General features: G+C 35.4%; 1 protein-coding gene across 2 annotated transcripts in view; it reads right to left on the minus strand.

Moving 5' to 3' along the window:
* Nucleotides 1-7,064: 7,064 nt before the first annotated feature.
* The window catches only part of LOC149530255 (65-kDa microtubule-associated protein 1-like), a 29,545-nt gene continuing 19,472 nt past the window's right edge, over nt 7,065-17,137 (minus strand). For both annotated transcript variants that reach the window (XM_089811288.1, XM_089811287.1), the window contains 7 exons: nt 9,007-9,162; nt 8,753-8,912; nt 8,520-8,671; nt 8,158-8,245; nt 7,982-8,055; nt 7,763-7,837; nt 7,065-7,664 (listed from right to left, as the gene is read on the minus strand). In XM_089811288.1, coding sequence (XP_089667414.1) covers nt 7,329-7,664; nt 7,763-7,837; nt 7,982-8,055; nt 8,158-8,245; nt 8,520-8,671; nt 8,753-8,912; nt 9,007-9,162 — 1,041 coding nt within the window. In that variant the 3' untranslated portion in view covers nt 7,065-7,328. The remainder of the gene's footprint in view (nt 7,665-7,762; nt 7,838-7,981; nt 8,056-8,157; nt 8,246-8,519; nt 8,672-8,752; nt 8,913-9,006; nt 9,163-17,137) is intronic.

A 17,137-nucleotide genomic window follows, 5' to 3' on the forward strand; every position in this document is an offset into this window, starting at 1 on the left:
TATTGGAAAGTTAAGAAAATCCAATGGTGGAATTTAAAGTTATAGTCTCTACACCAAGACCTTTTTTTTTTAGTGGCTCCATTACAAAATCACTAAACAGATCAGCTGCTCAATCAAAGCTAGCCAAAATTTCATAGAAAGTCATTCTGAGCTTAGAGATCACCTGAATTGGTCAACCCTTCACTAAGACTAAGCTACAATCTCATTAAAAGCCATTCTAAGGTTGTAATCATCGAATTAGTCAAGTGTTTAATCAGAATTACGTACGATCTCATAACAAACCATTCTAAGGTTATCGATTGACAAAGAACTCAACCCTTCACTCACATTTTTCCCCTAACAACATATTTGAAACTTAAAAAATTTCAATACTGGAATCAAAAGTTATGGTCTTTACACCATGACCCATTTTTCTGTGACTCTATTACAGATCGTTGAACTAATCAACCACTCAACTAGAGTCAACCATAATTTCATAGCAAGTCATTCTTAGGTTATAGATCACTGAATCGATCAACTCTTCACTCAAAATGAGCTACAATCTCATTAAGAGAAATTCTAAGGTATCAATGAATCGGTCAACCCTTCACTTGGAATCAAGTAAAATGTTATTACAAGCCATTCTCAGGATAAAAGTATCCAAATTGGTCAAACTTTGAGTATCGGTTACAATCTCATCACAAGTCATTTTTAAACTAGTCAAGCGTTCAATCAAAATTAGGAACAATCTTGTAACAAACCATTTTGAGGTTACAGATCACTCAACAACTCAACCCTTAGCTCACTATTTGCTCAAATCTCAGAACAAGTCATTCTAGAATTACAAATCACCGACTCAGTCAACTCTATACTCATAACCAACAAGAATCTCACAACTCTTGAATTAGAACTTGGTTCTTAAATTTGACAGTTGATTTCGGGCACATTTTGACCCCAACAACATATCTAAAACTTACGAAAATTCAATGGTGGAATCAAAAGTTATGGTCACTACACCGAGACCCTTTTTTTTGTGACTAGATTACTAAACTGATCAACTGCTCAATGAGAGCTAGCCAATTTTTCATAGCAAGTAATTTTGAGGTTATAGATCACCGAATTAGTCAACCCCTCACTCAAAATGAGCTATGATTCATAACAAGTCATTCTAAGGGTACATATCATCAAATCGATCAACCCTTCACTCAAAATAAACCAATATGTTATTACAAGTCATTCTAAGGTTTATTACGATCTCATAACAAACCATTATGAAGTCTATTATGATCATTGAACTGATCAACCACTCAATCAGAGCTAACTAAAATTCCATAGCAAGTCAATTTGAGGTTAGAGATCATTGAATCAGGTTATGCTTCACTTAGAATGAGCTATAATCTCATCATAATTCATTTGTAAGCTACATATCACAGAACTAGTCAAGCATTCAATTAGAATTCAGTACGATCTCATAACAATTGATTCAGAGGTTTAGATCACTAAACAACTCAACCCTTTACTCACAATTCACTCAAATCTCATAACAAGTCATTCTAAAATTAAAAATCGCTGAATTAGTCACCTCTACACTCATAACCAACTAAAATCTAATAACAAGCCATTCTGAGGATAGAAAGAAAACATGATCTTAAACTCTACCATTTTTATATAGACTTGTACATGGAGACTCATAACTTTTGAATAAGAACTTGGTTTTTAAATCAGACTGTCAATTTTGGGCACATTTTGCCCACCAACAACATATTCGAAACTTAGAAAAATGTAATGGTTGAATCAAAACTTATGATTGCTACACTAAGACCCATTTTTCTAGGGCTCCAATATAGATTGTTTAACTAATAAATCGCTCAATCAAAGCCAACCAAAATTTCACAAGTGATTCTAAGGTTACAGATCACTGAATCGATCAACCCTTCACTCAGAATGAGCTAAAAACTCATAACAAACCATTCTTAGGTTACATATCATAAAATCAGTCAACCCTTCACTCATAATCAAGTAAAATTCTTAGCTGTGTTTTCTGGGTAGATTGTGTTACAATTTGTGCATCAACGTTTCGGATCACACTCTGTTTTTGCATTAAATTAAGAATTCTAATGGATTGTGGAAAACTACTATCTACAATCAAGTAAAATGTTATTACAAGTAATTTTGAGGTTAAAATTATTCAAATCTATCAAACTTTGACTATGAATTGGATACAATATAATTAAAAGTCATTTTTATGCTACAGATCACCGAACCTATCAAACGTTCATTCAGAATTAAGTACGATCTCATAACAACCCATTATGTGGTTATACATCACTAAACAATTCAAACCTTCAATCATAATTTGGTTAAATCTCATAACAAGTCATTTTTGAAATACAAATTATTGAATTATTCAACTCTATGCTCATAACCAACAAGAATCTCATAATAGGCTATTTCTAAGGTAAGAGAGAAAGCACAATCTTAAACTCTGTGAATTTTGTATAAACTTTTACACGAAGAGACAACTTTTGAATCCGAACTTGGTTCTTAAATCTAACTATCAATTTAGGGCACATTTTCCCCCAAAAACATATCTAAAACTTTAGGAAAATCCAATGATGGAATCAAAAGTTATAGTCTCTACAACGAGACACTTTTTTCTATGACTCCATTTCTATATTGCTGAATTGATCAACCGCTCAATTAGAGCCAGCCAAAATTTCATGGCAAGTCATGCTAACGTTACAAATCACCAAATCGATCAACCCTTCATTCAAAATGAGCTACAATCTCATAAAAACAATTCTAAGGTTACATATCATTGAATCAGTTAGCCCTCACTTAGAATAAACTAAAATATTATTACAAGCCATTATGAGGATAGAGAATATTACAAGCACTTCTGAGTTTAGAAGTATCCAAATCAATTAAACTTTGACTATGAATTGGCAACAATCTCATCAGAAGCTACTTTTAAACTACAGATCATTAAAGCAATCAAGCGTTCAATCAGAATTAGGAATGATCTTGTAATAAATCATTCACTCAGAATCAACTAAAATGTTATTACAAGCCATTTTGATGTTAAAAGTATCAAAATTCCTAAAAATTTGACTCTGAATTGTCTACAATCTCATCAAAAGACATTTTTAAGTTACAAATCATCAAACCGGTCAAGCATGCAATTAGAATTAAGTACAAACTCATAACAAACCATTTTGAGGTTACAGATCAAGTGTTCAATCAAAATTAGGTGCAATCTCATAGCAAACCATTCTAAGGTTATAGATCACTGAACAACTCAGCCCTTCACTCAAAATTTACACAACTAATAACAAATCATTCTACAAATACAAATCACTGAATCAACCAAATCTACACTCATAACTAAAGGAAATCTCATAAAAGGCCATTCTAATGTTAGAAAGAAAACACGATCTTAAACACTACCATTTTTGTATACAATTGTACATGGAGACTCATTAATTTTGAATAAGAACTTGGTTCTTAAATCTGACCATCAGTTTTGGTCACATTTCACTCCCCTAAAACATATTCAAAACATAGGAATATCCAATGGTGGAACTAAAAGTTATGGCTTCTACACTAATACCCATTTTACCTTGGCTCAATTATAGATCACTGAACTGGTCAACCGCTCAATCAGAGTTGACCAAAATTTCATAGGATATCTTTATGAGGCTATAGATCACCAAATTGGTCAACCCTTTGCTCAAAATAAGCTACAATTTCATAACAAGCCATTTTGAAGTTACATATCATCAAATTGGTCAACCCTTCACTTGAAATCAACTAAAATGTTATTAAAAGTCATTCTGAGGTTAGAGGTGTCCAAATCAATCAAACTTTGACTATGAATCAACTAGAACCTCATCATAAATTATTTTTAAGTTATAGATCATTGAATCAGTCAAGCCTTCAGTCGAAACAAGGCACAATATTGTAGCAAACCATTCTGATGTTACAGATCAACAAACAACTCAACCCTTCACTCATAATTTGATCAAATCCCATAAATAGCCATTTTAGAGTTAAAAGTCACCGAATTAATTAACTCTACACTCATAACCAACTCGAATCTCATAACTTGCCATTCTAACTTAGATAGAAAATACAATCTTAAACTCTACCATTTTTATATTGACTTATACATAGAGACTCATAATAGAATCATAACTTTTGAATAAGAACTTGGTTCTTAAATTTGACTTTTGATTTTGAGCACATGTTGGATCAAAACTTAGGAAAATCTAATGGTGGAATCAAAAGTTATGGTCTCTTCATTGAGATCCATTTTTGTGTGGCTCCATTACAAATTATTGAATTGATCAACCTCAATCAAAGTTAGCTAAAATTTTATAGCAAGTCATTCTAAATTGACAAATCACCGAATCGGTCAACCCTTCGCTCAAAATGAGCTAAAATCTCATAACAAGACATTCTAAGGTTACATATCATCAAATTGGTCAACCCTTTACTTAGTATCAACTAAAATGTTATTTATTACAAGCTATTCTGAGGTCAGAAGTATTCAAATCGGTCAAACTTTGCCTATTAATTGGCTACAATTTCATCACAGGTCATTTTTAAGCGACAATTCACCGAACTGGTCAAGCATTCAATCAAAATTAGGTATGATATCATAACAAGTAATTCTTAGGTTTGATTCTGAATGAAAGGTTGACTAATTCGGTGATTTGTAACCTTAGAATTTGTTTAGGGCATCTTTGTTAAATATTGTAAAGCTATGATAGTTTTAGTGAAAGCTTTTAACCGTCTTCATTGAAGCACAAAAAAAATAGTCTCAATGTAGAGACCGTAATTTTAGATTCCTCTCTTTCTCACACACACAGACAATAGACTTGCAACTAATTAAGAAATCTCTACTCAACTGAGCATATGCAAATGATGTCATTACATCATCTCCATACACAATTAAATAACTAGCATTTCTTTATTTTATTTTTTCTGAAGGTCGTCAACAAAATCTTTTTAACTACCAAATACAAGAGCAAGAGCTAATGATTTCAACAAAAAGTAAGAACTAAGGGGTATCCATTCTACCAATATCACCAATTAATGATTGTGAGTTCCATACAACTTGTCGATTGAAGCTCCCCGAAAGGAACAAAAATCTTTGCATATTTTGATTCAAATAAATAAATAAAACATTTAGTCTCGTTAACATTAAAAAATTCAAGTTGAATGCCCTTACATTATATTTGACAAAATCACTAAATAGGCTAGAGGAAGAGGCTTTTAGTTCAAAATATTCGAGGCATCAAATGCCGATAACCAGCAAGTTGCTGCATTCTTCAGCCAAAATAAAATATGCTTTTAAGCGCAACGTGGAAATAAGGTACACAAAATGTCGTTTCTTACGGTCCCGCTTAACTGAGAGAACAAAACGACAAAGAAAAGAGGAAACCATGACCTTAAAATAAGAAAACCAAGAACAAACTCCAAGCGTTTTTTCTCCAAGCAAGAATACTCCAAGATGATAGATACATTCAGAAGGAAGAATGTTGATGCCCTTTATCTTCGCAATATAAAAAACTAATTCATCATTGACTTCTATGAGGAATTGAATGTCAATGATATCAATAAATTGGCATAATGATACATACTAGAAAACATTTAAATATTTAAAGTCAAAATGGCTAGTGTTTTAAGTTCAAAAACTCTATACCATGCCTGCAGGTGACTTGGAGTTCTCGAATATCCAATCAGAAACCATAGGAACCATGTAAGAGAAGTTTTGGTACATGGGAAATGAGGTTCATAAATCTATGTACCATGCCTAAAGATGGCTTGGGTGTTCTTGAATATACATAGTTTTAGAACCATGCAAAAGATGAAGTTTTAGTGCATGTAAAATAAGATTTCAACTTACATTGTATAACAGTTTATACCATGTCTGCAGATGACTCGGAGTTTTCGAATATCCATAGTCAGAAACCATAGGAACCATATAAGAGAAGTTTTGGTACATGGGAAATGAGCTTCATAAATCTATGTACCATGCCTAAACATAGCTTGGGTGTTCTTGAATATACATAGTTATAGAACCATGCAAAAGATGAATTTTTAGTGCATGCAAAATAAGATTACAACTTACATTGTATAACAGTTTTGAGTTTTGATGCATAAGAAATTTTATTACAACTTACCTTGTATAAGTCGAGCTGTTAATCCTAATTCAAGACACGAATCAAGATTAAGGAAAGAAATGTATGTGAGCTTAAAACAAAAGGCCGGGGAATTGGGCCTTCTGAAGCAAACGCATGCCCTTCACCTACTCAAGAATCAAAGGAAGTAGCAGAAATTAAGGTTCATATGTCGAAATAAGTATAGAGAAGAAGACAGGCCTGTGATGCAAAAATCTATTAACAAAGAAATATACATGAATGTACTTGAAATCAAATACGAAACGAGTGAGTTAAAACTCAATGATTTATTAAAAGAACAAAGGTTATTAATATATAATCATTAGAAAATTTCCAAATGTGTTGCAGGGAAGGAACAATTATATTTGTAGCATTTGTCACCTAATAGAGGCAGTCTGTAACTTTATGTACCCTTGCACTCTGACACGTCTATCTTAAAAACCATTTCTCACAAAACAAAGCATAACACCCTTACCCTATTCTTTATAAGTCCAATAATTATAGGACACGGCTATCCTCCCTACAAACTGTACCAGTTGACCAATTTTCAAAAAATCAAAACATCAAGGAATTTTCTCAAAATTTCAGCATTTGATCTTCATGATCTGCATAGTTTGTAGTCGAAAACAACAAACAATTTGGATAAAAATCACTATGTTTTCGTAAATTTGGAAAAAAAAAGGTTTGACTTTGTTTTGTCTATAGTGCATTTTGTCTGGAGATTAGCCTGTCCCATAAAGATATAGGTAAGGTTAAAAAAAAAAAAATCTTATAATAGGAGCAGTCATCAAATTTGCTCAAATGCTTGATTACTTAGAAAAGCTCCATCATGAATAAAACAATGATATGGAACATGGAGCCTCTCCATCAAAAGAACCACTTGAAGAGAAAAACACTAAATCAGAGAACAATAGTCCATTCCACGAAACAAAAGACTGTTTGTACTTACAAGTGATGCTAATTTTGTGTTAGTACTCCCAAACTTAAAATAGCCTTCTGTAGTCTTGTGAATTAAAGAAATGAACTTAATCCAGTGACATGCACCATTATTGAAACAGATACAAAAAATACGGATTACAAATAGTTGCAATAATTGCAGAAAATATCCGGATTCAACTTGAATGTTTGTAAGGTCTGGTGCATACTGGAAACAAGAGACTCATATTATGGGGAGGAAAAACCTGAATCACTCTCAGAAACTTGTGAAATTGAGTCGTCTTTTGCAAGAGCTACATAATTGGCAGGGCCTCCTGGCCTAGAATGCTCCCTTCTGCCCTCCTTGTTTGCAGACATGCCCTGTCGAATGGGAGTAACTCCATTTGTTCCAGCTTGCTGCACACCAAGCGAGAGACGTCGATTCAAAGGAGTGCCATTTGCACTGCCCCCGTTGGTTCGTGGGGCGGTACCTTTCTTTGAAGAAAGTTGCCTGCTTGGACTTGGCCTTGAACCAAACATGCTTTCTTGTTCAGTCGTCAATTGTTCATGAAAACGTTTTTGATCCTGAACAGAACAAGGGTTTGCCTTAGCATTCAAAAAGAACAATTATTAATCAAGATTCAAAATCACTATAAGGTGGTGATGACTACAAAGTTGCATACCCTGAACCTCCGTTTCTCCTCTTCTCTCTCTTGCCTTAACACAGTGTATTCATCCAACATCGCCAAGAGGGGTACCTGTGCAGTTTCCCCAACAAGAAAAATGAAACCTAACTGATTAGTGATAGAACCTGTTGATTGGCAGCAAAAATCCTTCAGAGATCATTAACTTATGAATATACTACAACCCTATCATATAGGGGCAGAACAATAATTTCTTACTCCGTCATATAAAAACGTAGACTTCCTTTCATCTTCCCAAGACCTTGTTTTTGCAATCAACGTATCCACAAGAGCTACATGCAGAACAGCATAATAATTGTCATAATTATTATTCTTGCAAGGATTTATTAGTTGGATAAAGTAATTGAACATTGTGATCTTGTACTAGCAGGTACCGGGTATTTTGTTAACCAACACTCGAGCTCGCTCTGCACGTTTTAGATTTAAATGAGCACCTCTGCTGGAATTGTACCGATTATCATCCTGTAGAGGAATTAGACCAAAGTTAACACCTCAAAGCCTATGTTTAACAGTAATTGCAAATAATTGAGGCCACATTGAGAAGTAAATAGTCTGAAAAAAACAAGAAATGATTAAAGACATACATAAGACTCTGGCATTCCCAAAAAACAACAATGGAAGTGCAGTAATTAACTCCGTAAAGCCCTTACTTATTAATGTAGACATAATGAACCGCCAACTCCTAACACAAACAGGTGAAAACATAAAAGAGAAACTCAAAGGATGTCAAAACTACCTTGTTATAGTCTTCGAGCCAACTTTCCTCTTCACAAGCTGACATCCACTTCTCTACCTTCTCCATTATTTCCTTTCTACTAAGCGCCTCTTCTTTTGCCTTGAAGATCTGCTCTTCCATGCTAGCAAGCAACTCTGAAGGATCAATATTGCCTTAAAACAAGACAAGTGAATCAGTAGATGTTATAAACAAATAAATGAAATGAAGATCCTAACAGACCAAGACAAACCAACCAGAATCAACCAAAGCCATTAGCTTCTCTTGTGCAGACTCGGAATCTACTTCCATGTGAGCCCGTCTATATATCTCTTCAAGCTCTACTTGCTTCTTAAGCGCAAGCTCTTTCATTTTGCTAGATTTTAATTGATCCAATCTCTCTACTTCAACTTCAGCCTATAGAAACAAGAAGATAGCAAGGTATGTATGTGAGTACAAAAATGTTGTGAAAATAGTAACTTTCTAAATGTAAGTAAACAAAAATGTTCACCTGTTCAATAATATCAATGGCAAGTGCACCAGGGATTGTGACCTCATCAACAGAATCTGCAATATTGCAAGTCACATGATCAAATAATCTTCGTTCATCCATACTTGTATCCATTAGATTCCATAATTCTGTTAGTGAAGTTCCAAGTTCTTGGAGCTGTAAATAAACCAGAGAATTTATGTCAGGCAAAACCAGTTGAAAAAATTCTTGGCACATCCATCCTTATGGTATTTATCAACACCTCTAGATTATGTATTTTAAATGTTAAAGATTCTTCCAACCACTATTATGGGAATCCAACCACTATTATGGGAATACATTTATAAATCAATAAAAAGTTATGACAAAAATATTCTTACTCTCAACAGCTAAGTAGAAAGAATTCAATTTTAAACAAAACATAACTCAAAAATTAAAAAGTTCTAACGCGCAGTAAAACAGATTGCTTATGTCCTCGATTCAGTCCCAACAGTTAAATAAATAATAATAATCTTATACAAAACATTACTCAAAAATCATAAAGATGTAATGCACAGCAAAATAAATATAGGAAAGGAAAAAAAGGTGGTTTTATAGTCCACGACACTATGCCATAGTTTTTGGGTTTACATATGGTGACAGTGATATGGGACTACATCGTACTCTTTTTCAAGAGGCGCTTGGCGCTACAAACGAGGCATACATACCCTACCCCCAAGTGGGATTTGAACTTGTGACCTCTCTTTCAAGAGTACAAATTCTCCACCACTAGGCCAACTCAGGCTGTACAGGCCAACTCAGGCTGTATATGCAAAATCTATACGATGATTTAAATTAATACCAGATATGTACTACACCCCAAAGCTGCACCTTCAGACATTATTATATTGGATTACGAGTTGTTTAGACTTCACATGCAGCACTTAATCAATGCTGTGACATTTTAAGTGGGCCATGTTATGACTAAATTAACAGGCATCCTATTTTATCATAGATTTGTTATCATGATAATTTAACAGTTTTATGGGACAAAAGTGCGAAATTGAGGTGTTAATGTTTCTCTTTGATGGTAGAGTAGAACAAAAGGGAAGTTGTGTGACGATCAATTCTCGTGAAAGATGAATGGTCTATCTGGTGTTTCTCAGTCAGGTGATATCAAAGTTTGATTAGATTCATTATTTTTCATATCTAATAATATGATATCTAGCACCAGAATGCACAGAGTTGCTTACCAGTTTAAACCAGAACATGGATATTTTGGGAATGCAACTGACAGGGAGCCACAAAAACCCGTACGAAAAATTACAGAAAAAATTTGGAAAATGATAAAACGTCACAATAACAGAAAAGGGATATTTAAAGTTTCATATCTTGGAGGTTTGATCTGCATTTGAAAGGCTGCTGTTTTATATTAAGGCAGCGATTTGATTTCATCATGAGCTGTGATTTCCAGTTAGGGGCCTGCATTTATTCCTTGGAGGCCTGCGTTGACTTCTAGAGGCCTGCAAACACTTGGGAAGGCTGTCGTCCACCTAACAAAGCTGCATGGCTATTCTCTGCTGGCTGCGTCCAAAACAGGTGAGGCCAGCGTGGTCAAATCTGGGCCTGAGTCCAATCTTTTTGAGTCTATATTGCTGCTAGAGGCCTATGTAGCAGCGAAAGGAAGCTGCAATTTTGGTTGCAAGCAGCAGATATATATATTTCTGTTCATGCGTAGAGGGTTAATGAAGCTGCTGGAAGCCACAAGGACTTGGAATTGAAGCCTTGCTACATTCAAACGTCTGATATCACATATTAATCAGGTTCCCAATGTGAATGATAGTTGTTTTTATATTTACTGTTACAGCAAAGTTATTTGTATGAAAAGTTGTAATTGGTCAAATAGAGAGTTACTATTCAATACAAGCAAAATTATAAAGTCACCCGCATCTGCATAGAAAGTGTGATGTTGATCATTGGTCTACAGTTGCAAACAGGTGCTTAAATTGTGATCATTTGCGAAGGGCTTAATAGCAATTGTATGACTATAATAATTATCCTCTTGCATTACTGTACTATTCATTATTAATTTGGAATTCAGAATTGGTTTTGAATCATTTGTCTTCTTAGAAGTACATATATATGTGTGTTTTGGTATTTACCCATCTGAAAATTCAAAGGCGAGAATTATCTGAAGATTGTGAGGACAAATTAGTGGTGCACAGTTTATTGTTTTCCTGTTATTGTGCAAAAAAATTAGAATCAACATATGTTGTGAGGAGCAAGCTGGTCAGTGTTATTACATTTTTCATGCAAAAAGATAGGACATATTGCTGCTAGATGTCCTGACAATAACAGGAAGGATAAGCCAAAGAAATACAAGGACAAGGTCAAGAAAGCTTGCTATCTTGCTAAGGAAGGGGTTACCAATGAAGGGTCTGATTGAAGAGATGAAGACAAGAATGTATTTGTTGCTGTGAAAGAAGATCCTTCAGTTGACAGTGAGAAAGCTCTGGTCTGATCATTGATAGTAGCTGCAGTCATCACATGACCTGCATTGAAATCGTAAATTTTGATGGTGGATCGGTAAGATCTGGCAATGATGAACAAACAAATTGTGATAATGTCTACTGGGTTGAAGGTTTGAGGTGCGATTTGCATAGTGTGGCTCAAATAAATAATGAAGGATACATATTGGAGTTCAACAATGGTGGAGTTCAACAATGGTGTGTGCAGAATTCTAAGCAAATCAGGAGATTTGATTGATACTGGTGAACAAACAACATTATGTGTAGAGATTGCCATTATCAGATAGGGAAATTAACTAGTTCAAGCTTCATCAATAAATCTCATTCCTCTGAGAGCATTTTGCATTTGGTACATACTGACTTGCATGGCCTGTGTAGTCAGTCCCATGAGAGCCAGAAGTTTCTATGGTGATAGATCTTTCATGTTATTTATTGATGACTTTTCAAAAATGATGTGTGTTGTGTTTCTTAAGGACAAATCAGAAGCATTCTACATGCTTAAGGTGTACAAAGCTAGAGTGGAAAAGGGGACAGGTAAAAGTCTGAAATGTCTAAGATCTGAAGGAGGCGTTGAATTTACTTCACATTAATTCATTGCATACTGTGAAGAACAGAGAATAAAGAGAAAGATGTCAGCTCCAAGGACACCCCAGCAGAACAGCGTCGCAGAGTGGAGGAATAAGACTGATTAAGTGTGCCAAAACCTTGATGATTCAAAATAGAGTTCCACAAACTTTCTAGAGAGAAGCAGTAAACATTGCCCTGTCCACATGAAATTGAGCACAAATCAAGAAATGTATGTATTAGACACCCTATGAGTTGTCATATTAGACATCAAGAGGGGTGACAACTCAGGAAAGTTTGAACCTACGAGTAATAAGGGAATATTCTTAGGAGACTCAACAAAGATCAAAGCCTACAAGTGTCTAAACAAAAGGACAAACAAGATAATTGCGAGTGCAGGTGTCGGAATAGATGAGTTTGCAGAGCAAAATGATGAATTCAGTAAGAAGGAACCTTCAGACAATCAAGGGTTTGTATATGTAAAACTGGTGGAAGAGGAAATCCAGGATGAACAGGTAAGTGAGGAAGAACCAGTATCTACAGTTGAAGAGGGTCCATGACCTGAACCTACTCTACCAAGGTATGTCAAGTTAAATCATTTTGCTGATCAAATCATTGGTGATAGAAATTCACAAGTGCTAACTAGGAGGAAAGCAAGGGAAAGTGCATTTTTACTTTCTGAGTTTGTAAATGTAAAACCGATGGAAGAAGAAATCCAGGATGAACTTGTAAGTGAGGAAGAACCAGTATCTACAGTTGAAGAGGGTCGAAGACCTGAACCTAGTCTGCTAAAATATGTCCAAGACCTGAACCTTGTCTACTAAAGTATGTCAAGTTAAATCATTTTGCTGATCAAATCATTTGTGATAGGAAATCAGGAGTGTTAACTAAGAGGAAAGGAAGGGAAAGTGTGTTTACTTTCTGAGTTTGAACCCAAGTCTGAAAAAGAAGCATTGAAGGATAAAGATTAGACAAGAGCTACGGAAGAGGAGATTGAATAGATTGAGAAGAATCAGACATAGACACTAGTACCCAAACTGGTGGACAAGAATGTGATCAGTACATTTCTGAATAGAATTCTGGAAGAAGTCGTTTACATAGAACAACCAGAAGTATCTATTTCTCCAGAAGGCAAGGATATAATTTGCAAGTTGCAAAAAGCATTGTATGAACTGAAACAAGCACCTAGAGCATGGTATGAGAGATTGCACTCATATCTAATCAAAATTGGTTTCATCGGGGCAAGTGATAACAGTAATGTGTATCTAAAGATGGAAGATGAAGGCAAATTGCTAATTGCAGAAATATTTGTGGATGATACATTTTTGGAGGAAATGATATCATTTTTGCAAGTGAAATGAAGAAAGAATTTAAGATGTCAATGATTTGTGAGATCAAGTTCTTTATAGGATTACAGATTCTACAACTTAAGGATGGAATCTATATTAGCTAGTCAAAGAATGTTAGGGAGATCTTGAAAACCCATGGACTAGAAAACTCAAAACTGGTTGGGACACCTATGGTGACCAGTTGCAAGTTGTCCAAGGAAGACAAGTCTAAGGAAGTGGATGAGACATTATATAGATCTATGATAGGAAAGTTGCAGTATGTCGTGCACATTGGACCGGACATAGCACAAGCAGTTAAATTACTGGCCAGATTTTTGCTAATCCTAAAGAGTCCACTTGGTGGCAATGAAAAGGACATTCAGGTACTTGAAGGGAACAATAAAGTGATAACAGTAATGTGTATCTAAAGATGAATTATGAATGCAAATTGCTAATTGCAGAAATATGTGTTGATGATATTATTTTTCGAGGAAATGATATCATTTTCACAGGTGAAATGAAAAAAGCATTTAAGATGTCAATGATTTGTGAGATCAAGTTATTTATAGGATTACAAATTCTACAACTTAAGGATGGAATCTATATTAACTAGTCAAAGTATGTGAGGGAGATCCTGAAAGCTTTTGGACTAGAAAACTCGAGACTAGTTGCAACACCTATGGTGTCCAGGTGCAAGTTGTCCAAGGAAGACAAGTCTAAGGAAGTAGATGAGACATTATATAGCTCTATGATAGGAAAGTTGCAGTATGTTGTGCACAGTAGACTGGACATAGCACAAGTAGTTAAATTACTGGCCAGATTTTGGCTAATCCTAAGGAGTCCACTTGATGGCAATGAAGAGGATATTCTAACTTGAAGGAAACAATAGACTGTGGTCTTTGGTATGCACAGAAAGGTGATTTCTCTCTAAGTGTATTTACAGATGCTAATTGGGCAGGTAATGTGGATGATAGGAAGAGAACTAGCAAAGGAGCATTCTTCTTGGATGATAGGTTGGTATCATGGACAAGAAAGAAAGAAAATTGTATCTCTCAATCCACAGTAGAAGCTGGTAGAAGGTGAATATGTTGCTACTACAATCAACTATACCCAGTAGTTTGGATCAAGAAGATACTTGAAGGAATTCAAGAGAAGGTCATTGAACTGGTGGTCATCTACTGTGATACCACAAGTGCCATTATATTAAAGAAAACGGTGATACACTCTAAGACCAAGCACATTGCATTCAACTATCATTTTCTTAGAAAACAGGTACAGGAGAAAGAAGTGCGGTTGAAATATGTGCCAACCAAGGAGCAGGTAGCAGACATATTCACAAAGCTATTGCATAAAAGTACATTTGAGTATCTAAGAGGTAGCTTAGGGGTCATTCACATGCCTAGCCTGAACTAAGATGAAGACGTTGATGCATCAATCCATTGTACCCATTGAATATCTTATGCATGGATCGATGTTAAGGGACTACTTAGGGGGAGCAGTTGGTAGATCAGTCGGTTGATCAGTCAGTACAGTGAAGCAATACAAGTTAGTGAAGAAGCTTAGTGATGCAATCAATGGTTTACAGGTACATCATTAGTCAAAGTGTTTGGCACCTTTCGCATTGTTGTTAAAGGGGGAGAGAATGTGTAAGTGAAAGAGGTAGGGAATGATAATAGCAAGAAAGAGGATACAGATGGCAGGGAAGCAAATGTGCAAAGAGAATGTGGTGAGCAAATGGAGAAGACAAGGGGGAGTTTCCTACAGGTATCAAAGCACAAGGCAAATCAGAACACAGGTCCAAAAGATGAGCAGAAGTATTAGAGGAAATTAGAAGTGTTGTCATCAATGCAAAAGGGGGAGATTGTTGACATAACTGATGCAGTGATGGTAGATGATGTTTGGAGATATCCTGATAAAGATTTAGTTGTATGATGATGAGTGAGTGTGTTGTCATTGACGTCAAGTATTGACCTAAGAGTTCCTAGTATGTTGCTAAGTATAAAAGTGATGAACAAGGTGTTACAGAAAGTATCAGTGGTTGCGATCCTTATGAGAGACTTAGGGATGTCTCAAAATGTTGAATGTATGAACAGAACTTCTAGTGAAAAGGTTTGACTAAGTTATCACCAATTAAAGTTAAAAAGTGCAACTGCTAGAACAGTTGTTGACATGCAGTAGGTGATTTGATTGTTTTTCCAAGTCTATGTTAAGTGGATCAGTCACATGACAAGGTAGAACAAGGTCTTTAGATGTTATGGTTGCGACCACAACTCATTGGATGACTGGTGATGGTGTATTGCAATGATGATTGAATTTTTTGGACAGAGTGTTAGTGTTCTTGAGCTACCGACGGAAGATCAAGGATCGGTGATTGGTATAGATGAATTGATGAAGTCGGCTAAGTCAGACATGATGTGGTGACGTGTCCCAAAGTTTATAGAGGACTATTTGGCATTCCAGAGATTGATGCGAGTGTGTCATGAAGATTCTAGAAGAAGAGTTTGTTTTGTTAAAACGTGTTCAACTGTTCTTCATGAAATCAAATATAAAATTAATTGTGGGACGACACGATGCAGAAAATTTATTTTGTGCATTGAGATATGTGTTTTAAATCATGGTACACGATTGATTTATTTGAAATCCAAAATGAAACATGTTATGGCAAGTTTGAGGCGTTGGAACTTTTAGGGTTATGAAGGGCACTATATATTTGATGGGAGGAGAAAGAATCAAGTGTTTTGATCATGATTAGGGCATCATTGTGAAGGTGCAGTCAAGCCAGTGTGAAGTTGAGTATGGCGTGAAGTGTTTGAGGGAGCTACAACGGATCTGATCAAGCAAGAGAGGTGTTATCACACAGATCATTCTACTTGTCATTTCCTATCAGTTGCAGCAATAAAATCCCTTAACCAAGTGGATCCCAGCAGGTTGTTATCACACAGATCATTCTACCTGTTGTTTCCTAACAGTTGCAATAGTAAAATCCCTTAACCAAGTCCCAACAGGTCCTTTATTGTAAGTCCTTTAAAAGGGTGGCACTTTAAGTAGTGTTCAAAGTCTTTTAACAAGGCTACTATTGACAGGGTAAAGCTCCTAGCAAGGCTAGAGGTAAATCCCTCAACTGAGTCGCACCTAACAGTGTCTTTGTAAACTCTTAACAGGGTTAAGCTCCTTACAGGGCATGCTCCAAACTAGTGCGAATTGCGTGGGTACTATGTCCCACTATGGTTTACACCCAAATTGGATTTCAATGAAAACCAAAATCTGTGTGTCAATATTGCTATATCTTGTTGAAATGATCAATGGTTTCATTTACTATAATTAAGTTAATATTGTGACAGGGGTTTAAGTGTTTGAAAAGTTGTATAATCAGTAGATTATTGATTCCCCCTCCTGTCATTAATCTGATCCCTCGGGACTACTAGTTGATTCATATGTACATAGCATGGCTAGAATGAGAGGATAAAAAGAAAATAGACAAGATGTTGCATCAGTAGAAAGAGGAAAACGTAGAGGTAATTGTCAATTTTTACAATTTTATCAATATTTTTTATTATGGGGAAAACAGGTTTTGCAAGGGGCCCAAAACCCAGAACACGAGAAGGGGGAGAAGAGAACCCCGCAACAAACCAAATGCTGCCACAGAATAGCATTACATGTCTAGCAGCCCAAAAAAAACTAGCAAAAGAGTGTCAAGGATAACACTATCCAAGACCCAAAAATAAAAGAGACGGAAAATAAAATAAGCACCAA

The sequence above is a fragment of the Cupressus sempervirens genome, chromosome 11 (genome assembly GCF_028749045.1).
Source record: "Cupressus sempervirens isolate cs-2001-9-10 chromosome 11, ASM2874904v1, whole genome shotgun sequence".
NCBI classification, from domain to species: Eukaryota; Viridiplantae; Streptophyta; class Pinopsida; order Cupressales; family Cupressaceae; genus Cupressus; species Cupressus sempervirens.